This window comes from Podarcis muralis, chromosome 13 (genome assembly GCF_964188315.1).
Source record: "Podarcis muralis chromosome 13, rPodMur119.hap1.1, whole genome shotgun sequence".
NCBI classification, from domain to species: domain Eukaryota; kingdom Metazoa; phylum Chordata; class Lepidosauria; order Squamata; family Lacertidae; genus Podarcis; species Podarcis muralis.
Window position 1 is genome coordinate 9,728,043 of NC_135667.1, and position 25,156 is coordinate 9,753,198.

Below are 25,156 nucleotides of genomic sequence, written 5' to 3' on the forward strand. Positions count from 1 at the left end.
TTCCCAGCACCCTCAGTAAACTACAGTTCCCAGAAATCTTAGGGGAAAGCCATTATTTTTAAAGTGGTATAGGAGTGCATTAAATGTATGGTATAGGTGTGGCTAGTGACTTGTAACCACCCTGGCAGAATATATGAACAGGGGCACAGGCTTCCTGCCTCAGATGGTTGTTGTGCTTACAAAACTGCATAGTGCTGCCCCCTAGTGGCACTTAAAGGGTTATTTAATCTTCGACAGTAAAGTAGATTAGATTTGTATCCTTGAAAAAGATACAATGATTGGTATGGGTCAGGGGTCTGCAACCTTTAAGACAAAAAGAGCCACTTGGACCCGTTTCCGAAGAAAAAAACAACTGGGAGCCGCAAAACCATTGTGACATTTAAAACAAATATATCTCCGGAGCCGCAATCTGACAGCAGGCGGGAAGGTGACGTCGGGACGGTGCGTGACTAACGCACGCACCGCCCCCATGCGACATCACAGCAAGTACAGCGCCCGCCACAGTGGGGAGTGTCGGGGCGCACAATGCGCCTCCTCCCCTCGCTAGTATCCGCCCCGGAGCCGCGGCAAAGGTGTAAAAGAGCCACATGCGGCTCCGGAGCCGCGGGTTGCAGACCCCTGGTATGGGTGTAAGGAATAAAAACACAATTTCCTCAAAAAAGCTTAAGTTTTCTTAAAACAACCATACTGGGAGTAAGAGTGATTGCCAGTATCCAGTTATGTAGAACAGAGTTTTCTGTTGCTTGAAATTCAAGCGGCACACATGATATGCCAAGTTCATTGACTTTTGGAAACCATTGATTATTTTAAAAGAAATTGGTTTATTTGGGCTTCAGATACACCACAAAATGTTTCATGAGCCTATTTTAGTCAGTTCACTTTTCCCCTTCCTCCTGTTGTTTCAAACTCCATGAACTTAAAAACATGTTTTCAGTCAAAAGCATATTTCAAAGCATATTTCACCTGCTTGTTCCACAAAGCTGTAGACAGAAGTGGTCATAAGAGGACAAACCACAATGTTGAGAACAGCCACAGCCTTATTGAAAGGCTGTACTGCTCTGGTTTCATGTGCAGTGGTATCTCGGGTTAAATACGCTTCAGGTTACATACGCTTCAGGTTACAGACTCCGCTAACCCAGAAATATTACCTCGGGTTAAGAACTTTGCTTCAGGATGAGAACAGAAATCATGCTCCGGTGGCGCGGCGGCAGGAGGAGGACCCATTAGTTAAAATGATGCTTCAGGTTAAGAACAGCTTCAGGTTAAGAACGGACCTCTGGAACAAATTAAGTACTTAACCCGAGGTACCACTGTACATAGAGATGCAGCTTCCATCGGAGCAAAGTGTTGTGGTGAATGCTTCCTACCATGAATGGCCACATATGTTCCAGGTTGGCTTGCTCTAGATTTCCAGCCCTGGATGCAGATTTGGCCTATAAGGCCTCAAACCAGGTTTTTTTATATATAAATAATAATAATAATAAATTTTTATTTGTATCCCACCCTCCCCGGCCAAAGCTGGGCTCAGAGCGGGTAACAACAAGTAAAAATAGTACAGTGTACATAAAATCACACAGTCAATTAATAAAAAAACATTCATTCTAAAATGAGTTCAGAATCAAATTAATGGCAACCATTGGGTTAGAGTTCTATGAGGATTAGATAAAGGAGAGAGGGGGATAGACTGTGCCTTGGCCAAAGGCCTGGCGGTACAGGTCTGTCTTGCAGGCCCTGCAGAAAGATGTCAAGTCCGGCAGGGCCCTAGTCTCTTGTGACAGAGCGTTCCACCAGATATGGGCCACGGCCGAAAAAGCCCTGGCTCTGGTCAAGGCTAGTCTAACCTCCCTGTGGCCTGGGATCTCCAAGATGTTTTTATTTGAAGACTGAAAGGTCCTCTGTGGGACATACCAGGAGAGGTGGTCCCGTAGGTACGAGGGTCCTTGTCAGCCAAAGTTCATCAAAACTCGGTTCTGGCACCTCTCAGGTGGGCACCATTGCCATTATAAGAGAGCAAGGGAGAGGTTCATGATGGGCTCTGGCATCTCTTTTTATAGAAAAATAACACTGCCTAAAACTATGATTCTATAATTTTCTGACTATGAAATAAGAATCTGGTGATAATTCAGAGGTTTTCCACAGCAATGAAGGCTTTTGTTTTAACAAGAAAACTATTTATTTGGGCTTCTGAAACTCCATAAGAAGTATCATGGGTCTATTTTAACCAGTTCATAACTCCCATTCCTTCAATCATTTCAAACTGCATGAGTTTCTCTGCATTTTATTAAATACATGCTTGTAGGCAAAAGCATTTTTCAAAGCATCTTGGACCTGCCTGTTCCTCAGGCTGTATACAAAGGGGGTCATTAGAGGACAAACCACATTGTTAAGAACGGCCACAACTTTGTTGAAGTTTTGCCCACCATCCCGCTCAGGTATGACGTACATAGAGATGCAGCTTCCATAGGTGACAGTGACAATGGTGATGTGGGAAGCACAGGTGGAAAAGGCCTTCTGCCTCCCTGCAGCACTTGGGATGTGGAGAACAGTTGAGATTATATTCACATAGGACACAACGGTGATAGCTAAAGTCCCCAGTAGCGTAAACACCGAAAGAATAAAGCTGGAGAGCTCTAGGAAATGTGTGTCACCACAGAGAAGATGGAGTAATGCTTTGCTGTCGCAGAAGAAATGGTCAATGATGTTGGAGCCACAAACAGGAAATTGAACATATAGCAGAGTTTGAGCCAAAATCACAGCAAGCGACCCAATCCAAGAGAACAGCACCAAAAGTGTGCAGAACCTCTCATTCATGGTGGTGGTGTACCTTAGGGGGTTGCAGATGGCCATATATCGGTCAAAGGACATCACAGTCAGCAGGAAGAAGTCTGTGGTGCCCAGGAAGAAATAGAAAAACAATTGGCTTATACATCCAGCATACGAGATTGTTTTCCTGCCAGATGCAAGGTTGAACAACGCCTTTGGGATGGCAGCAGTGGTGTATCCAATCTCCAAGATGGCATAATTCCGTAGAAAGAAATACATGGGTGTCCTGAGGCGGAAATCCATGAGAGTGATGGTGATAATCATCATGTTTCCCGTTACAGCCATCAGGTACATGATTAAGAAAAGGACAAAGAAAAATATCTCTAGTTTGCCATTCTCAGTGAATCCCAGCAGTAGAAATTCATTGATCTTTGTTTGGTTCTCCATAAAGTCTTGACTTTCATGAGTTATCTGCTGGCAAAAGATGAGTATAGATAAGTAGCATTATTATCATTATCATTATGAAGTTAAGCCAAGCCTGCCTGGATCAGACCACAGAATCATATAGTTCAGCCTCCTGTTTCATACATTGACTCAGAATCGGATTCATAGAATCACAGAGTTGAAAGGGGCCACAAGGGGCATCTAGTCAAAACACCTGCAATGCAAAAATCCTTTTGCCCAGTGTTTGACCTGAACCCAAGACCCTAAGATTAAGAGTCTCATGCTCTTCCAGCTGAGCTAAATAATCTGTGGAAATTCACACAACTGGATTCAACTGACCATACCTGCAAAGATAGAGGGAAAATGTCCATTTACAAGTGCCATTTTTATCCAAAGCACACATGCAAAGAGTCAAGCACACATGCATACACTTGATCACTTGCAAAGTCCTTGTCTGACAACATATCTGAAAAGAAATTAATTGGGACCACCAATATTTATTGGTAATTGACATTCACACAAATGGTTAGTACTTCCACTTAATGAAGACTTAATAACAGTGTTTGTGGGATAGTGTGCGAGGAAGACAGTTACTGAATTTGCACATCACCAGGGTTGGTCCTAACTTATGCTGAGTGAGGCAGTTACGTACCTTATGGAACAGAAGATGAACGGTATTACTGCAATGTTTAGGACAGAGTTGTGGACACCACAAGCCCTGCCATATAATCCTTCAGCTAAAGTTTGGTAGAGGACTTCACTGTGTCACCAGTGTTGACGTAAGAGTCAGCTGCCACAGTATAGGCAGTTTCTGTAGCTGGAGGGAAGGTGACATCCTGCCCTTTGCCACATGCTCCGTAATACCTCATCTCACCATGTCCATTGTATTGTGACTGCCTCTGCCCTGAAAGAGAGTCTGACTTCACTGTGACAATGGTTGGATTACCAAAAACACAATTTGAGCCAATGGGATTGTGGCAGGAAATTGCTACAACAGCTTTGCTAACCATCACGGAGCTCAGGTCAGAAAATCACCATGTACGGCATTTGTGGCTTGAAGTCAGAGTACATAGAAGCCTTCCTGCCCAAAATGGTTGTGAGAGAGCTCTAAGATTTCAAAAAGTGTGTAATTGGAGTCCAGCCACAGTGCCTAAAGGAACACAGGTGGAAGGGAGGAAATACTATGAATATAATGGCAAAAGTGGTCAAATTCTTCTATAAATAGTAATAGTAACAATAATAATAACAAAAAAAAAATATTTATACCCCACCCATCTGGCTGGGTTTCCCCAGCCACTCTGGGCCACTTACAGCATATATAAATATTGTAAAACATCAGACATTAAACATTTCCTGATACAGGGATGCCTTCAGCTGTCTTCCTTCAGAAGAGCATAGCTGGCATTCACCCCTCAAGTCTTTCCCCTTCAATCTGAGGGTGTTTTTTTGGGGAGAGGGAGGGGGGAGTATTATAGATGTACTATATGTAATTGAAATAGGAACAAGCAGATCTATTGATTTTGGCTCAAATCTCATTCACATGCATTAATTCTGATTCTATATCAATTTGATCCTTTAAAAATAATAGTCCTGCCAAACAGATAAACACAGATATATAGATATGCTCTCACACACTGATGAAGCCCTTATTATGTTAAGGAAAGCATCAACATTCTTCACATTACATTGTTGTTAAATGTGTGTTGTTGAAGGCTTTCAAAACAACTAATAACACATAAACGGGGGAGGGGGTGTTTTTCAAAAATTTCAGTTCTTGAAATTTTGGAATGCTGTTCTCCAGCCAAGTAGTGGGTGCAGATGTGCTTATACTAGGATAAAAAGTCCATTAAAATGCACACATTGGTGACAATAACATGTCAAAGTTCATTATATTATGATAAATTGCTTTTAAAAATATGTAGATTAGGAAGAAATGTGCGCATTAGGGAAAATTTTTTCATGAAGACTTAAAAAAATATGTAAATACAAGCTGATTTGCCAAAAATTTGTACTAGTTAACTATTTAATCATATAGCTTGGCACTGATACTACCCTAGATATCTCTTTCTAAAAAAAAAAAGGGGGGGAGGAATAATTGACGTGTTTGCCCATAATGAAAATAAGAAAACTCTGAATACCTTTATAAAGCAAAGCAGTATAATATGCTAGAATATGCCTCACCTTGGTATGATGCAGCTTTCAGCACCAGATCTATAATATAGATTTCCTGTGCCACTTAAATCTTATCATGGCTGGGTGTCTTCCATCACCCTCTCCATAGAATACTAGTGAGACAAGCTTTATTTAAAGGACCCTTGGGAGGAGGATGTTCATTCTTAAGTGGAACAAAGCTGTTTTAATTTGCACAGATTAGCCTTCTCCAACCCGTGCTCTCCACATGTTTGGACCACAGCTCCCAGCAGCCACTGCCAGATTCAGAGGGTCCCAAATTCAATCACCTGGTTAGGAGCTGATGATTATTCCAGTCTTTCCGAGGCCTATCTGAAGTTGGTATCACTTGAACCCAGGACTTTCTGTGTGCAAATCAGATGCTCTATCACTCAGCTCTCCCTGCCCCCCACAGTTGAATGTGTTGCAGCCATAACTAAGGACAGGAGACAATTGGCCAAGTGCAGGAAGTCCCCAATTGTGTGTGTGTGTGTGTGTGTGTGTGTGTGTGTGTGTGTGTAAACACATACATACTGGACCTGTCAGCATGTTGAGCAAAGCAAGAAAACGACTAGAAAGAGTGGTTATATATGTTGCCCAAGGACCCTTTTAGAAGATGGCAAAAATGTATCTTTGGATCTCTGTACATCAGTGGTGGGTAACTTTGGTAGGACCACACGTTCGCTACCCTTGCTCTGTCTATAGGCACCACCCCTCTCCTTTGCCTGCTTAAGTGACGGTCTGCAATGCTTAAAAATGGGCCCATTTTCACAATAGGGTATTCCAACCAGAAGGCCCAGTTTTCACAAGAACGGAGGTCGCATGAGGGTTGCTAGTAAAACCTTTGCTGAGCTGCAATTCCCAGCACCCTTAGTAAACTGCAGGTCCCAGAAATCTTTGGGGAAAGCCATGGTTTTTAAAGTGGTATAAGAGTGCATTAAATGTATGGTATAGGTGTGGCTAGGGACTTGTAACCACCCTGGCAGAATATATGAACAGGGGCACAGGCTTCCTGCCTCAGACAGTTGTTGTGCTGACAAAGCTGCATAGCATTTCCTTATATTTGCTGCCCCCTAGTGGCACTTAAAGGGTTATTTAATAATTTAAACATAATTTCCACAAAAAGCTTAAGTTTTCTTAAAACAACCATACTGGGAGTAAGAGTGATTACCAGTATCCAGTTATGTAGAACAGAGTTCTCTGTTGCTTGAAATTCAAGAGGCACACATGATATGCCAAGTTCATTGACTTTTGGAAACCAGTGATTATTTTAAAAGAAATTGGTTTATTTGGGCTTCGGATATACCACAAAATGTTTCATGAGCCTATTTTAGTCAGTTCACGTTTCCCCTTCCTCCCGTTGTTTCAAACTCCAAGAACTTAAAAACATGTTTTCAGTCAAAAGCATATTTCAAAGCATCTTTCACCTGCTCATCGGCTGGGTGAGGACTGCAGGGCCTGCTCCATTCCAGGGCCTTTCCCAACTGGCCCAGGGGGCGTGGCCCAGGCCCTCTCTCCCAGCTATAAAGGGACTCCTGCTGCGGTGAGGCCTCGGACCATCGGCTGGGTGAGGACTGCAGGGCCTGCTCCCTTCCAGGGCCTTTTCCAACTGGCCCAGGGAGCGTGGCCCAGGCCCTTATTTGGAACAAACTTTTTGGGAAGGGTGGGAAGTGTTCTGCCATTGCTTCCCTGTTCCAGGTGGTTAATGTGCTTTAAAATGTCCTCAAGCAGTCGGTGGCAATTTAAATTTTTAATTTCTTTTTTTCCTTTTTTCCTTTGTTGGGGGTGAGTGGGATGGATATTTGGTTGGGGATTAATTTTAGTATAATTGTTCAGTTCCTTTTTTGTTGTTGTTGTTGTTTTATTGGTTCTGTATAGTTTGTGTTTTGTTTTTAAGGGGCGGGATCAGGGCTGCCTGGGAGTGGGGCCCCAGCCAACACGATGGCTGGGACAGGTTCCACGGGGGGGAAGCACTGGGACATCCGATCTCGGTGATCATGGGCAGGAGGCGGAGTTACGCTAAGACCAGACCATGTCATTACCAAGGAGGCAGGTTTAGTCATTGTTTGAAGACTATCCCTGCCTCCGGGTCTGGCCTTGACCGGATGGATACTGGAATCAACAGGGGAAACCTACATGACCTGAAGGTGTTGCTGTGTAATGCCAGGTCAATGATGAATAAAACCACTGCCATCCACGACCTGATTGTGGATGGAGGATTTGACCTGGCATGTGTGACAGAGACCTGGTTGGAGGAAGCAGATGGGCCTGTCCTTGCCGCTGCTTGCCCACCAGGTTTCTCTTACGCACAACAACCCAGGTCATGTGGGCGGGAGGTTGCAGTGATTTTTAGGAAGTCACTAGCTTGCACCAGGCGTCCTACTGGGAAGATCCAGTTTTCTGAGTGCATGTTCTGGAAGTTGGGCAATAGGGGCAGTACAGGATTCCTTTTGGTATACCGACCTCCCCGCTGCACCAAGGATTCCCTGTCTGAGCTGCTTCAGGTCGTGGCGGATTTTCTCCTGGAGACACCTAGTTTGGTTGTCCTAGGGGATTTTAACATCCATGCCGACACGACCTTACAAGGGGCTGCTCGGGACTTCGTGGAAAGCATGGCCTCCATGGGGCTGTCCCTGAATAAGTTTGGCCCAACTCATAGTCATGGACATGCCTTAGACCTGGTGTTCACCTCTAGTGATGTGGGTGATCTGACACTAAGTAAAAGTGAAACAAAAGAAGTGCCATGGTCAGATCACTTCCTGGTGCAACTGGACTTCTCCGCGACCCTTCCCCTCTGCAGGGAGGTGGGACCAATTCAGATGGTCCGCCCCCGCCACTTAATGGATCCAAATGGTTTCCAGAGAGTGGTAGGGGATGCTTTATCCCATGTTGATGGCCTTTCAGCTGAGTCCCTGGTGGCCCACTGGAATGCGGAGTTAACCAGGGCTATCGACTGTCTGCCCCTTCATGGATCACTGCCTTGTCGTGGCGAAGGGGCTTGAATAACTCAGAGAAGCTATGAACTATGCCGAGCAGGGCACCCAAGATGAACAGGTCATAGTGGAGAGTTTTGACCAAATGTGATCCACCTGGAGGAGGAACCGGCAAGCCACTCCAGTATCCCTGCCAAGAAAACTCCATGGACAAAGACAACAGGCATATAAAAGTTATGATGCTGGAAGATGAGCCCCTCAGGTCGGAAGGCACCCAACATGCTACTGGGGAAGAGCGGAGGACAAGTACAAGTAGATCCAGAGCTGATGAAGCGGCTGGGCCAAAGCCGAAAGGACGCTCAGTTGCAGATATGCATGGAAGTGAAAGGAAAGTCCAATGCTGTAAAGAAAAATATTGCATAGGAACCTGGAATGTAAGAACCATGAATCTGGGTAAGTTGGATGTGGTCAAAAATGAGATGGCAAGAATAAATATTGACATCCTGGGAATCAGTGAACTGAAATGGACGGGAATGGGCGAATTCAGTTCGGATGACTATCATATCTACTACTGTGGGCAAGAAACCCATAAAAGAAATGGAGTGGCCCTCATAGTCAACAAAAGAGTGGCGAAAGCTGTACTGGGATGCAATCTCAAAAATGATAGAATGATCTGGATACGAATCCAAGGCAGACCTTTTAACATCACAGTAATCCAAGTTTATGCACCAACCACTGGTGCTGAAGAAACTGAAATTGACCAATTCTATGAAGACTTACAAGACCTTATAGAAGTGACACCAAAGAAGGATGTTCTTCTCATTATAGGGGATGCTAAAGTAGGGAATCAAGAGATAAAAGGAACAACTGGCAAGTTTGGCCTTGGAGATCAAAACGAAGCAGGGCAAAGGCTAATAGAGTTCTGTCAAGAAAACAAGCTGGTCATCACAAACACGCTTTTCCAACAACATAAGAGACGACTCTACACATGGACATCACCAGATGGGCAACATCGAAATCAAATTGATTATATTCTCTGCAGCCAAAGATGGAGAAGCTCTATAAGGTCAGCAAAAACAAGACCTGGAGCTGACTGTGGCTCAGATCATCAGCTTCTTATAGCAAAATTCAAGCTTAAACTGAAGAAAGTAGGAAAAACCACTGGGCCGGTAAGATACAATCTAAACCAAATCCCTTATGAATACACAGTGGAAGTGAGGAACAGGTTTAAGGATTTAGATTTGCTGGACAGAGTGCCTGAAGAACTATGGGTGGAGGCTCGCAACATTATACAGGAGGCAGCAACTAAAACCATCCCAATGAAAAAGAAATGCAAGAAAGCAAAGTGGCTGTCCAACGAGGCCTTACAAATAGCGGGGGAGAGAAGGCAAGCAAAATGCGAGGGAGATAGTGAAAGATACAGGAAATTGAATGCAGATTTCCAAAGAATAGCAAGGAGAGACAAGAAGGCCTTCTTAAACGAGCAATGCAAAGAAATAGAGGAAAACAACAGAATGGGAAGAACCAGAGATCTGTTCAAGAAAATTGGAAATATGAAAGGAACATTTCGTAAAAAGATTACCATAATAAAGGACAAAAGTGGTAAGGACCTAACAGAAGCAGAAGACATCAAGAAGAGGTGGCAAGAATACACACAGGAATTATACCAGAAAGATATGGATGTCTCATACACCCCAGGTAGTGTGATTGCTGACTTTGAGCCAGACATCCTGGAGAGTGCAGTCAAATGGGCCTTAGAAAGCACTGCAGATAACAAGGCCAGTGGAAGTGATGGTATTCCAGCTGAACTATTTAAAATTTTAAAAGATGATGCTGTTAAGGTGCTACACTCAATATGCCAGCAAGTTTGGAAAACTCAGCAGTGGCCAGAGGATTGGAGAAGATCAGTCTACATCCGAATCCCAAAGAAGGGCAGTGCCAAAGAATGCTCCAACTACCGCACAATTGCGCTCATTTCACACGCTAGCAAGGTTGTGCTTAAAATTCTACAAGGAAGGCTCAAGCAGTATGTGGACCGAGAACTCCCAGAAGTGCAAGCTGGATTTAGAAGAGGCAGAGGAACCAGAGACCAAATTGCAAACATGCGCTGGATTATGGAGAAAGCTAGAGAGTTCCAGAAAGACATCTACTTCTGCTTCATTGACTATGCAAAAGCCTTTGACTGTGTCGACCACAGCAAACTATGGCAAGTTCTTAAAGAAATGGGAGTGCCTGATCACCTCATCGGTCTCCTGAGAAATCTCTATGTGGGACAAGAAGCTACAGTTAGAACTGGATATGGAACAACTGATTGGTTCAAATTGGGAAAGGAGTACGACAAGGCTGTATAATGTCTCCCTGCTTATTTAACTTATATGCAGAATTCATCATGCGAAAGGCTGGGCTGGATGAATCCGAAGCCGGAATTAAGATTGCCAGAAGAAATATCAACAACCTCAGATATGCAGATGACACAACCTTGATGGCAGAAAGTGAGGAGGAATTAAAGAACCTTTTATTGAGGGTGAAAGAGGAGAGCGCAAAATATGGTCTGAAGCTCAACATCAAAAAAACGAAGATCATGGCCACTGGTCCCATCACCTCCTGGCAAATAGAAGGGGAAGAAATGGAGGCAGTAAGAGATTTTACTTTCTTGGGCTCCATGATCACTGCAGATGGTGACAGCAGTCACGAAATTAAAAGATGCCTGCTTCTTGGGAGAAAAGCAATGACAAACCTAGACAGCATCTTAAAAAGTAGAGACAAAGGTCCGTATAGTTAAAGCTATGGTTTTCCCAGTAGTGATGTATGGAAGTGAGAGCTGGACTATAAAGAAGGCTGATCGCCGAAGAATTGATGCTTTTGAATTATGGTGCTGGAGGAGACTCTTGAGAGTCCCATGGACTGCAAGAAGATCAAACGTATCCATTCTTAAGGAAATCAGCCCTGAGTGCTCACTGGAAGGACAGATCGTGAAGCTGAGGCTCCAATACTTTGGCCACCTCATGAGAAGAGAAGACTCCCTGGAAAAGACCCTGATGTTGGGGAAGATGGAGGGCACAAGGAGAAGGGTACGACAGAGGATGAGATGGTTGGATGGTGTTCTTGAAGCTACCAGCATGAGTTTGATCAAACTGCGGGAGGCGGTGGGGGACAGAAGTGCCTGGAGTGCTCTGGTCCATGGGGTCACGAAGAGTCGGACACGACTAAACAACTAAACAACAACAATCGACTGTCTGGCTCCGAAGTGCCCTCTCCGATTGCATGGAGCCCGGACAGCCCCATGGTTTTCTTCGGAGCTGAGGGCGATGAAACAATCGCTGAGACGGCTAGAGCATCGGTGGCAAAAAACTCACTCCGAATCTGACCGGACACAGGATAGAGCTCAACGTCGAGCCTACCAAGTGGCGATAGCGACGGCGAAGAAGACTTTCTTCACCGCCTCTATTGCATCTGCAGAAAATAGTAGCAGGAGACTCTTTCAGGTGGTTCACAATTTAACGGAACCACCTTTACCACCGGGGCCTTGTAAAGACCCCAAGATCTCCTGCAACGATTTTGCAAAGTTTTTTGCAGATAAAATCACTCATATTCGGAAGGAGCTAGACACCACCGTGGGAACAGGGCTGGGGCGGGAGAGTGCTAGACCTCTGTCTGGTCAAGTTGCATGGAATCAATTTCAATCCGTTACCCCCCGAGGATGTGGACAGGCTGCTTGGACGCGTGAAACCAACCACCTGTCTCCTTGATCCTTGCCCATCCTGGCTAATAAAAGCAAGCCGGGAAGGGCTGGGCGATGGTCTCTGCGGGGTGGTGAATGCTTCCCTCTGTGAGGGAACATTCCCAGATCCGCTGAAAGAGGTGGTCATTAAACTGCTTCTTAAAAAACCATCTTTAGACCCGGCCAGTATGGCCAACTATCGCCCAGTCTCAAATCTTCCATTCTTGGGCAAGGTGATTGAGCGTGTGGTTGCTGAACAACTCCAGGCACGCCTGGAGGATGCGGATCATTTGGATCCCTTCCAATTGGGATTCAGGCCTCATCATGGGACTGAAACTGCCTTGGTCGCGCTGGTTGATGATGTCCGGCGAGCTAGGGACAAAGGTGAGAGTTGTTTCCTAGTTCTGCTGGATCTCTCAGCAGCCTTTCATACAATCGACCATAACATCCTTCTGGACCGTCTAGAGGGGCTGGGAGCTGGGGGCACTGTTATACAGTGGTTTCGCTCCTTCCTCCTGGGCCGTGTTCAGAAAGTGGTGGTGGTGGATGAGTGTTCAGACTCCTGGGCCCTCACTTGTGGGGTGCCTCAGGGTTCCGTCCTCTCCCACATGCTTTTTAACATCTATATGAAGCCGCTGGGAGAGATCATCAGGGGGTTTGGACTGGGTGTCCATCAATATGCAGATGATACCCAGCTCTACCTCTCTTTTAAATCAGAACCAGTGAAGGCGGTGAAGGTCCTGTGTGAGTGCCTGGAGACGGTTGGAGGATGGATGGCGGCTAATGGATTGAGGTTGAATCCTGACAAGACAGAAGTACTGTTTTTGGGGGACAGGGGGCGGGCTGGTGTGGAGGACTCCCTGGTCCTGAATAGGGTAACTGTGCCCCTGAAGGACTAGGTGCGCAGCCTGGGAGTCATTTTGGACTCACAGCTGTCCATGGAGGCGCAGGTCAATTCTGTATCCAGGGCATCTGTCTACCAACTCCACCTGGTACGCAGGCTGAGACCCTACCTGCCCGCAGACTGTCTCGCCAGAGTGGTGCATGCTCTGGTCTCCCGCTTGGACTACTGCAATGCGCTCGACGTGGGGCTACCTTTGAAGGTGACTCGGAAACTACAACTAATCCAGAATGCGGCAGCTAGACTGGTGACTGGGGGCAGCCGCCGAGACCACATAACACCGGTCTTGAAAGACCCACATTGGCTCCCAGTACGTTTCCAAGCACAATTCAAAGTGCTGGTGTTGACCTTTAAAGCCCTAAACGGCCTCGGCCCAGTATACCTGAAGGAGCGTCTCCACCCCCATCGTTCTGAGGTCCAGCACCGAGGGTCTTCTGGCGGTTCCCTCATTGCGAGAAGCAAAGCTACAGGGAACCAGGCAGAGGGCCTTCTTGGTAGTGGCGCCTGCCCTGTGGAACGCCCTCCCATCAGATGTCAAAGCGATAAATAACTACCTGACATTCAGAAGACATCTTAAGGCAGCCCTGTTCAGGGAAGTTTTTAATCTGTGATATTTTAGTGTATTTTTGGTTTCTATAGAAGCCGCCCAGAGTGGCTGGGGAAACCCAGCCAGATGGGCGGGGTACAAATAATAAATTATTATTATTACTTGTTCCACAAAGCTGTACACAGAAGTGGTCATAAGAGGACAACCACATTGTTGAGAATGGCCACAGCCTTATTGAATGGCTGTACTGCTCTGGTTTCATGTACATAGAGATGCAGCTTCCATCGGCGCAAAGTGTTGTGGTGAATGCTTCCTACCATGAATGGCCACATATGTTCCAGGTTGGCTTTCTCTAGATTTCCAGCCCTGGATGCAGATTTGGCCTAAAAGGCCTCAAACCAGGTTTTACTATATATAAATAATATGAATAATTTTTTATTTGTATCCCCCCCCCCCGGCCAAAGCTGGGCTCAGAGCAGCTAACAAGAAGTAAAAATAGTACAGTGTACATAAAATCACAGTCAATTAATTAAAATACATTCTTAAATGAGTTCAGAATCAAATTAATGGCAACCATTGGGTTAGAGTTCTATGCAGATTACAGAAGGAGAGAGGGAGTTAGACTGTGCCTTGGCCAAAGGCCTGGCGGTACAGCTCCGTCTTGCAGGCCCTGCAGAAAGATGTCAAGTCTCTTGTGAGAGAGCATTCCACCAGATATGGGCCACGGCCGTAAAAGCCCTGGCTCTGGTCAAGGCCAGCCTAACCTCCCTGTGGCCCGGGATCTCCAAGATGTTTTTATTTGATGACTGAAAGGTCCTCTGTGGGACATACCAGGAGAGGTGGTCCCGTAGGTACGAGAGTCCTTGTCAGCCAAAGTTCATCAAAACTCTGGCACCTCTCAGGTGGGCACCATTGCCAATATAAGAGAGCAAGGGAGAGGTTCATGGTGAGTTCTGGCATCTCTTTTTATAGAAAAATAATACTGCCTAAAACTATGATTCTATAATTTTCTGACTATGAAATAAGAATCTGGTTATAATTCAGAGGTTTTCCACACCAATGAAGGCCTTTGTTTTAACGAGAAAACTATTTATTTGGGCTTCTGAAACTCCATAAGAAGTATCATGGGTCTATTTTAACCAGTTCATAACTCCCCCTTCCTTCTATCATTTCAAACTGCATGCGTTTCTCTGCATTTTATTAAATACATGCTTGCAGGCAAAAGCATTTTTCAAAGCATCTTGGACCTGCCTGTTCCTCAGGCTGTATACAAAGGGGGTCATTAGAGGACAAACCACATTGTTAAGAATGGCCACAACTTTGTTGAAGTTTTGCCCACCATCTCGCTCAGGTATGATGTACATAGAGATGCAGCTTCCATAGGCAACAGTGACAATGGTGACGTGGGAAGCACAGGTGGAAAAGGCCTTCTGCCTCCCTGAAGCACTTGGGATGTGGAGAACAGTTGAGATTATATTGACATAGGACACAACAGTGATAGCGAAAGTCCCCAGTACTGTAAACACCGAAATAATAAAGTCGGAGAGCTCCAAGAAATGTGTGTCACCACAGAGAAGATGGAGTAATGGTTGGCTGTCGCAGAAGAAATGGTCAATGATGTTTGAACCACAAAAAGGAAATTGAATGAATAGCAAAGTTTGAGCCAAAATCACAGCAAGCGACCCAATCCAAGAGAACAGCACCAAAAGTGTGCAGAACTTCTCGTTCATGATGGTGGTGTACCTTAGGGGGTTGCAGATGGCCATATATCGGTCAAAGGACATCACAGTCAGCAGGAAGAAATCTGTGGTGCCCAGGAAGAAATAGAAAAAGAATTGACTTATACATCCAGCATACGAGATTGTTTTCCTGCCAGATGCAAGGTTGAACAACGCCTTTGGGATGGCAGCAGTGGTGTATCCAATCTCCAAGATGGCATAATTCCGTAGGAAGAAATACATGGGTGTCCTGAGGCGGAAATCCAGGAGAGTGATGGTGATAATCATCATGTTTCCCGTTACAGCCATCAGGTACATGATTAAGAAAAGGACAAAGAAAAATATCTCTAGTTTGGCGTTCTCAGTGAATCCCAGCAGTAAAAACTCATTGATCTTTGTTTGGTTCTCCATAAAGTCTTGACTTTCATGAGTTATCTGCTGGCAAAAGATGAGCATAGATAAGAATCATCATCCTCCTCATCATCATTATGAAGTTAAGCCAAGCCTGCCTGGATCAGACCAGGGAAGCATATAGTTCAGCCTCCTGTTTCATACATTGACTCAGAATCGGAGTCATAGAATCATGGTTGAAAGGGACCACAAGGGTCATTTAGTCAAAACACCTGCAATGCAAAAATCTTTTTGCCCAGTGTGGGACTTGAACCCAAGACCCTAAGATTAAGAGTCTCATGCTCTTCCAGCTGAGCTAAATAATCTGTGGAAATTCACACAACTGGATTCAACTGACCATACCTGCAAAGATAGAGGGAAAATGTCCATTTACAAGTGCCATTTTTATCCAAAGCACACATGCAAAGAGTCAAGCACACATGCAAACACTGAACTGATCCCTTGCAAAGTCCTTGTCTGACAACATATCTGAAAAGAAATTAATTGGGACCACCGATATTTATTGGTAATTGACATTCACACAAATGGTTAGTACTTCCACTTAATGAAGACTTAATAACAGTGTTTGTGGGATAGTGTGCGAGGAAGACAGTTACTGAATTTGCACATCACCAGGGTTGGTCCTAACTTATGCTGAGTGAGGCAGTTACGTACCTTATGGAACAGAAGATGAACTGTATTACTGCAATGTTGAGGACAGAGTTGTGGACACCACAAGCCCTGCCATATAATCCTTCAGCTAAAGTTTGGTAGAGGACTTCACTGTGTCACCAGTGTTGACGTAAGAGTCAGCTGCCACAGTATAGGCAGTTTCTGTAGCTGGAGGGAAGGTGATATCATGCCCTTTGCCTCAGGCTCTGTAATACCTCATCACACCATGTCCATTGTATTGTGACTGCCTCTGCCCTGAAAGAGAGTCTGACTTCACTGTGACAATGGTTGGATTACCAAAATCACAATATGAGCCAATGGGATTGTGGCAGGAAATTGCCACATCAGCTTTGCTAACCATCACGGAGCTCAGATCAGAAAATTAACATGTACGGCATTTGTGGCTTGAAGTCAGAGTACATAGAACCTTCTTGCCCAAAATGGCTGTGAGAGAGCTCTAAGATTTCAAAAGGTGTGTAATTGGAGTCCAGCCACAGTGCCTAAAGGAACACAGGTGGAAGGGAGGGAATACTATGAATATAATGGCAAAAGTGGTCAAATTCTGCTATAAATAATAGTATAGTAGTAGTAGTAGTAGTAGTAGTAGTAGTAGTAATGATGATGATGATGATGATGATGATAAATATATTTATACAACACCCATCTGGCTGCGTTTCCCCAGTCACTCTGGGCCACTTACAGCATATATAAAAATTGTAAAACATCAGACATTTCCTGATTCAGGGCTGCTTTCAGCTGCCTTCCTTCAAAAGAGTATTTCCCCTTCAATCTGAGGGTGTTTTTTTTTGGGGGGGGGGGTGGGAGGAGTATTATAGATGAACTGTATGTAATTGAAATATGAACAAGCAGATCTATTGATTTTGGCTTAGATCTCATTCACATGCCTTAATTCTGTTTCTACATCTATTTGATCCTTTAAAAATAATAGTCCTGCCAAACAGATAAACACAGATATATAGATATGCTCTCACACACTGATAAATCCCTTTTTATGCAGTTAAATGTGTGTATTCCTGATATTTATACAGGGCTGGACACATACCTGTTCATGAGATCAGTTGTCCCCCAGAAATGGCAGGATTTATGAGTGACTTTTTAGGGTAGGTAAAGGCATGTTGGGTGGGTGGCAGGTTTATCATTCCATTCCAAATTGCTAAGGATTTCTGCCATAATTTTTTTTTCTTTGGGGGGGCGGGGGTTGTAAAAGAAATAAGTTGAAAGGGGAGAGAGGAAATTTTTAGCCACCACTCTGCTTTCTGGGTGCTGCTGCACTCAGGTCCTACATACAGCTTTCCTGTAGGCATATAACAGGTTGTAGGTTGCCTTGATATTGCCAGTTGGAAGATGGGATCTATATTTTTGTACCAAAGGAAAGGGCCCTCAACCTACTACAAACATTGCTGTCACTAATTCACCACCCTACAGCCTCCCTAATTTGTCAGCCACTTTGTAAAAAAGAACCACACGTGTTCAGATTTCCTCCTCTTCAGATAGTCTTTGAAGGCTTCATTGACCTTCTCATTCCTTAGACTATAAATAAAAGGGTTCAGAAATGGTGTAAACACTCCAGTAAGGACTGCAATTCCCTTCTGGACATCAGAAGATCATCCCTGGCTGGGCAAGGAGTACATGAATATTGCACTGCCATAAAAGATGGACGTGGTTCTGCTGTGAGAAGCGCAGGTTGGAAATGTCTTTTGCCGACCTTTTATGGAGTACATGTGCAAGATGGTGGCAATGATGTAGACATCAGAGACACCAGCGACAGACAAGGAGGTGACTAACACCAGTCCAGACAGAATGCCCTCCAGAGCCAGAAGGAGCTGCACCTGTTTTCAAGGAAGTTTTATCATTGGACCATAGTCACAGAAAAAATGGTCTATGACATTATCGCCACAGAAGGACAACCGAGTCAGCAAAAGCGTGGGAGCAAAGTTGTTAAGGAAAGCGTCAACATTTTTCACATTACATTGTTGTTAAATGTGTGTTGTTGAAGGCTTTCAAAAATTCTTAATAACAGTAATAACACATCAACGGGGGGGGGGGTTGTTTTTCAAAAATTTCAGTTCATGAAATTTTGGAATGCTGTTCTCCAGCCAAGTAGTGGGTGAAGATGTGCATATACTAGGATAAAAAGTCCATAAAAATGCACACATTGGTTACAATAACATGTCAAAGTTCATTATATTATGATAAATCGCTTTAAAAAAACATGTAGATTAGGAAAAAATGTGCACATTAGGAGAATTTTTTTCATGAAGACTTGCTGATTTGCCAAAATTTTGTAGTAGTTAACTTTAATCATATAGCTTGGCACTGATACTACCCTAGATATTTCTCTCTCTCTCTCAAAAAAGGAATAATTGACATGTTTGCCCATAATGAAAATAAGAAAACTCTGAATACCTTTATAAAGCAAAGCAGTATAATATGCTATAATATGCCTCACCTTGGTATGATGCAGCTTTCAGCACCAGATCTATAATAAAGAGTTCCTGTGTCACTTAAACCTTATCATGGCTGGGTGTCTTCCATCATCCTCTCCATAGAATACTAGTGTGATAAGCTTTATTTAAAGGTCTCTTGGGAGGAGGACGTTCATTCTTAAGTGGAACAAAGCTGTTTTAATTTGCACAGATTAGCCTTCTCCAAGCCATGCTCTCCACATGTTTGGACCACAGCTCCCAGCAGCCACTGCCAGATTCAGAGGGTCCCAAATTCAATCTCCAGGTTAGGAGCTGATGATTATTCCAGTCTTTCCCAGGCCTATCTGAAGTTGGTAGCAATTGAACCCAGGACTTTCTGTGTGCAAATCAGATGCTTTACCACTCAGCCCACGCTGCCCCCCCAGTGGAATGTGTTGCATCCATAACTAAGGACATGAGACAATTGGCCAAGTACAGGAAGTCCCCAATTGTTATTTATACATATAAAAACATACACACTGGACCTGTCAGCATGTTGAGCAAAGCAAGAAAACAACTAGAAAGAGTGGTTATATATGTTGCCCAAGGACCCTTTTAGAAGATGGCAAAAATGTATCTTTGGATCTCTGTACATCAGTGGTGGTTAACTTTGGTAGGACCACAGGTTAGCTACCCTTGCTCTGTCTATAGGCATCACCCCTCTCCTTTGCCTGTTTAAGTGACGGTCTGCAGTGATTAAAAATGGGTCCATTTTCTACACACCTTCCTCCCAAAGAAATGCTTTGCAGACATTTAATTTATTTAAATGAGCTGTACACTCCCTTACAGTGGAGTTTACAGTTTTATGGTGAGTGTTTCAGTCTCCTGAAATAGCTGTTTGCCAGTTCTTCATGCTTGCAGTGGCCTGACCGCCATCAATGGATGCTAACTTTTCCTTGTAGCCCATCTCTCCTCTCATTCCTTGAATGCTTTCCAAAAGTACTTTATAAATATCTAAATGTGCACTCACCCAGATATGGCTAGCTGGTATCACTGAGAGCAATAGTAGGGAACTGAGGGTGCCGACAAGTGGTGTTTAATTTTAATTTTACTTTTCTCCGGAATACTGAAAAGGTTGTCATAAAAGTGATTTTGTCAAAGTGGAAAGTGTTTGTTCATTTCTAAAGAGAGCTGCTTTTTTCAGAAATGAATACAAATGACAACAGTTTTGCAAAGGAGTGCTGATTTAAAAGGTATATTATTTTACATTGATGTTTAAGTTAGGGGACTTAGATTGTTAAAAAAACCAACCATCCCAGTATTCATAGACTATCTAAAAGTACTGCAGGAAACTTTGCTATATAATAAACTTTAAACTTTATTATATAGTTTCCTAAGCTCCAAGTCTACTCATTAACTTCTTAATAATAATAGTAGTAGTAGTATCTATGCTGAAATACCTCTATGAATCTAGGTGTGCTTCTTATTCATTTTCTGGGTGGTAATTAATTCTCTAGGGAATGAATTTAAGGAACAAATTTATTAAACTGTGACAGAATAATTTCTGACCTCCAGCAACCTTAGCTGATTCGAGCAGATCAGAGTCCCTTACAGCCACCCAGATTTTACTGGTTGGCATAACTGAGGGCAATTGTGAGGAACTGAGAGTGTGGGCAAGTGGTGGGAATTTAAACAAAAAAAAATATTTTTTATTTTTTGAGCACAGAAAAAGTTGCCATAAGAGTGATTTTGAGAGCTGGAAGTGGTTGTGAAATGCCATGAGAAGTTTCACCTCAACTCTAAACATGACATTCTACCTGTCAGAAGGAGGACCTTTTTCAAAAGCATGTTGATTTTAAATATACAGTATGTCTTTTTACACTGATGTTAAATTACACTTTTACACAGGACTTTTAAAAATCTAGTTTTCATAGGCCTTTTCATAGAGCATTGCTAGAAACTTGGCAGATAATTAATTTCAAAACTTTTTTAAGCAGCTGATTAGTTCCCAAGCTCCAGTCTACTTATTAACTTCTTAAAAATTAAACCATCTAAGTTGAGATGCCTCCAAGGATCAAAACTTGCCTCTCACTTTAGGGTAATTAATTCTCTAGGGAATGATTGCTAGGAACAAACTTCTTAAACTTTTTTTTAAAATAATAATGATGATGATGACCTCTAGTAACCTTGGTTGATACTAGGAAATCAGAAAACAACTGAATGAATACCAGATCCCCTTCTCATAGACCAGCATGTAGACAGTGGTGAAGTGGTCAGTTCTAAAGTCCAGGAACCTATCAGGACAGCCCCGTCCCCCAACACGGGAGTCCACAAAAGTGGGCAGGTGTGGACTATATACATCAGTGGTAGCCAAAACGGTGCCCTCCACATGAAGTTGGACTGTTGATACTGCTGTCCCTGACCAATAGCTATACATGCTGAGGCTGATGGGATTTGTAGTCCAACAACTTCTGAGGGGCATCTTATTGGTAATCTATTATCTGCATACAGGCACATACACATGAGGCAAAGGACACAGAATATATTATCCAATGTATGAGGGTCAGAAAGACTGTAATTCAATGCACGGTTTCCTGGAAAGGAGTGGTTCGTCCAATGGGGCAGATTGCAACAGTGAGATCACTGCCACATACCAGGAGGGAGGGCAGGTGATGATGGTGGGGCTGTGGGGCCCCACCACCAGGGTCAATACAGCTCTCCTGCCATTGCACACATGCAGCCTTGACCTGACTGCCACCTTGCTCTTCCTCTTCTGGTAGATGACAGAAAGGCTATGCTCAGCTCCACCTTACCAGGTCAGATGTTTGAGGAGTTAGCTCCATAGGAATAAGCAGTGCTTACTTCTGACAGCTGTGGTTCAATGGTTCTGAAATGAAGGGAAAGAGAGGCAAGCAACTAGGCCTTGGCCCAGCCATGCCACAGAGGCCCGTACTGTGTGCTTCCATTGGTTCCGGGCTCTGATATGACTCCTAGAAACATGACCCAATAAAGCAGTTGACCCAATAAAGCAGGAAGCTGTTTATTGGACAGTAAACTAGTGTGATTTCCTCTTCCTTCAGACTTATAAAGTATGTAATGGACTTTTCATTTTTCTTTGACATTTTGGACTAGGATCTGGGACATGAGTGCTCAAATCCTTTCTCAGTCTCGAGGCTCACTGGATGAAATTGAGCCATTCAAAATGTATCAGCTTTACCTACCTCAGAGAATGGTTGTATGGATAAAATAGAGAAGGCAGAACTATATATGGCATCTTGGTTGGAGGACAAGTGGGATAGCCATTAAAGCTAAAATAAAATAAACCAAATGACATTCACAGGGATTCTGCCAATGCCTTCGGAATTGTGCCATCTTGGAAATTGGACACACCACTGCTGCCATCCCAAAAGTGTTGTTCAACTTTCCAACTGGCAGGGAAACAATCTTATCTGCTCGATGTGTAAGTCAATTGTTTTTCTGTTTCGTCTGGGAACCACAGATTTCTTCCTGCTAATTGTGATGTCCTTTGACCAATATGTGGCCATCTGCAATCCCCTAAGGTACACCACCAACATGAACGAGATGTTCTGCACACTTTTGGTGCTGTTCTCTTGGATTGGGTCGCTTGCTGTGATTTTGGCCCCAACTATGCTATTCGTTCAATTTCCTTTTTGTGACTCAAACATCATTGACCATTTCTTCTGCGACAGCAAACCATTACTCCATCTTCTCTGTGGTGACACACCTTTTCTGGAGCTCTCCGCCTTTCAGTGTTTACACTACTGGGGACTTTACCTATCACTGTTGTGTCCTATGTGAATATAATATCAACTGTTCTCCACATCCCAGCTGCTGCAGGAAGGCAGAAGGCCTTTTCCACCTGTGCTTCCCACATCACTGTTGTCACTGTCACCTATGGAAACTGCATGTCTATGTACATCATACCAGATCAGGGTGATAGGCATAATTTCAACAAAGTAGTGTAATTTCTTAACTATGTGTTGTGTCCTCTTATGACGCCCTTTGTGTACAGCCTGAGGAACAGACAAGTTAAAGATGCTTTGACAGGTGCTTTTTGACTGCAGACATTTATTTAATAAAGGACAAATAAACTGGTGTAGTTCAAAAGAAAGAGAGGAGGGATAAGTGTGAACCAACTCAAATAGGCCTGTGATACTTCTTGTGGCATGTCAAAAGCTGTAACAAAAAGTGTTTTAAAAGGAAAAAGGGGAAAAAGAAAACCTTCCTTTGTTCGCAAAACCTCTCTTTATACCTTTTAGGCCAAACAATCCAAATCCTTGTTCAATTCAGGAAGTCCAGAGCAAGAGCATCTGAACCAACTCATGATGGGTGGCTTTCACAACACCTGTTTCCTTACCAAATTTGCAAATGAGAAGAGCTATGTTCAAAACCATCAGCTTTGGGGTTGGTGGCAGGGAACAAGCACATCATTTGGCATTGGCAGGTGTGGGAAATGTTACTTTCCTCGATCTCAAATTATGGAATTGCATGAAAAACCATCTCAACTACAGGATGCTGGCAAAGCCTAATTCAAAGTAGAGCTTCTGCTATATAAGATCATATATAATACCTCTTCCAGAACAGTATGCAGTATATGGATATGTTTGTCTGTTTAATGAAATTAAATTAAATAATACATTTATTTAACAGAATAAAAGAACAATAATAGTAATGATCAGTGGGTTTTTTGTTCCTAAAAATGTTTAGGGGTACTCTTGCTTTGACTCAAGAAAATCACCATTTTATAGTTCAAATTGGGAAAAATAAATACAGCAAATGGACAAAAGTACAGTGGTACCTCAGGTTAAGTACTTAATTTGTTCTGGAGACCTGTTCTTAACCTGAAACTGCTCTTAACCTGAAGCACCACTTTAGCTAATGGGGCCTCCTGCTGCCGCTGCACAATTTCTGTTCTCATCCTGAAGCATAGTCTTTAACCCGAGGTAATATTTCTGGGTTAGCGGAGTCTGTAACCTGAAGCATATGTAACCTGAAGCATATGTAACCCGAGGTACCACTGTACAAAGATTCACAAAATGATTAGGGTTATGCACAACCTTGCGTCCCCCCAGAAAAAAGAACTGGCAATGATGATGTTTCAAGATGGAGTGTAACACTAATTTTTCTAGGCAGAGCTTCTGCAAAGATGGATACTTCTGAAGAATAATACAATGCCCATTTCCTTTCACAGTCTCTTTTCAGATGATCTCTTTTCACATTTCCTTTTCAGATGGTCCCTGGTCCCTTAGCAATGGTTTTGAGTTGCCCAAACAAATTTTTCAAGGCCTCCTGAACCTGTTTGTTTCTCAAGCTGTAGATGAAAGGGTTGAGCAAAGGGGACACAACAGTATTGAGGACGGCCACCATTTTGCCAAACTCCACTTTGCTGCTCTGTGTTGGTTTGATATAAAGGAAGATGCAGCTCCCGTAGGTGATGGACACCACAATGAAGTGAGAGGCACAAGTGGAAAAGGCCTTCTGTCTCCCTGTGGCAGTGGGGAAATGTAAAATGGTTTGGATTATCTTGACGTATGACATTACTGTAATTGTCAAGCTTCCCAACACAGAAAGCACAGCAGTGATGAACCCAAAGAATTGCAAAAGTGATGTGTCCCCACAAACGAGTTTGATCAATGGTGTATTGTCACAGAAGAAGTGGTCAAGGACGTTGGACTTGCATATTGGAAACTGTAGGAAAAGCACCCATGGACCAATGATGAGGAGAAAACTGCCAACCCAACAAAACACAACCAGCGTGATGCATAAGTAATGGTTCATGATGGCTGGATAACGCAAGGGATTGCAGATGGCTACATATCGATCGTAGGACATAACAGCTAAGAGGAAGAACTCGGTAGTTCCCAGTTGGAAATATAAGAAGGACTGTATCATGCAACCAATGTAAGTGATGTTTTTATTGCCGGTTGAAAGATGGACCAAGGTTTGGGGAATTATTGCTGTGGTGAAGCCAATTTCCAAGAAAGAGAAATTCTGGAGGAAGAAATACATAGGAGTGTGTAGCCGGTGATCTATTTGAGCAACCATGATAATCACAGCATTGCCTAGGATGGCCAGAAGGTAGGAAAAGAGAAGGGTGGTGAATAACAGGAGCTGCAGTTTCCGGATGTCGGTGAAGCCCAGAAGGATAAACTCACTGACTGTTGTTTGGTTGTACTTCATGCCTTCTTTAGAACTGGAGATGGGGTGGGAGAAGAAAGTGATGGACAGAAATACATAACATTGAAATAAATAAATAATGTTGTGAACCACCCTGTGATCTTTGGATGAATGGCGTGATAAATATAAGCAAAGACATAGATGAATAAATGTTCACAGTCATTTTAGTCACTACAGAGCTGTCGACAATTGCATGTGCAACCCCCGAGTTAAAATATGCCAATCGAAATTACTTAATGGTGTTGATGTTGAGGATTGAGTTCAATCAAGATAA

At 43.5% G+C, this 25,156-nt stretch overlaps 3 protein-coding genes and 1 pseudogene across 3 annotated transcripts; 1 reads left to right on the forward strand and 3 right to left on the reverse strand.

Moving 5' to 3' along the window:
• LOC114583500 (olfactory receptor 6X1-like) overlaps positions 1-22,763 on the forward strand; it is a 40,244-nt pseudogene extending 17,481 nt beyond the window's left edge.
• LOC114583503 (olfactory receptor 6C75-like) lies at positions 2,248-3,211 on the reverse strand. The gene has a single exon (XM_028704816.2). It carries the CDS (start codon positions 3,208-3,210, stop codon positions 2,248-2,250), a length of 963 nt encoding a protein of 320 aa, XP_028560649.2. The 5' UTR covers position 3,211.
• LOC144325198 (olfactory receptor 6C1-like) lies at positions 14,645-15,612 on the reverse strand. Its single transcript, XM_077917780.1, has one exon. The coding sequence runs from the start codon at positions 15,605-15,607 to the stop codon at positions 14,645-14,647; it is 963 nt and encodes a 320-aa protein (XP_077773906.1). The 5' UTR covers positions 15,608-15,612.
• Positions 22,764-23,931: 1,168 nt separating the features above from the next.
• Positions 23,932-24,885, reverse strand: LOC114583499 (olfactory receptor 6E1-like). Its single transcript, XM_028704813.2, has one exon. The coding sequence runs from the start codon at positions 24,883-24,885 to the stop codon at positions 23,932-23,934; it is 954 nt and encodes a 317-aa protein (XP_028560646.2).
• Between the last annotated feature and the right edge of the window lie 271 nt (positions 24,886-25,156).

Coding starts and splice junctions, on each gene's coding strand:
- LOC114583503 (XM_028704816.2), bottom strand. CDS start 3,210: ATGGAGAACCAAACAAAGATCAATGAATTTCTACTGCTGGGATTCACT.
- LOC114583499 (XM_028704813.2), bottom strand. CDS start 24,885: ATGAAGTACAACCAAACAACAGTCAGTGAGTTTATCCTTCTGGGCTTC.
- LOC144325198 (XM_077917780.1), bottom strand. CDS start 15,607: ATGGAGAACCAAACAAAGATCAATGAGTTTTTACTGCTGGGATTCACT.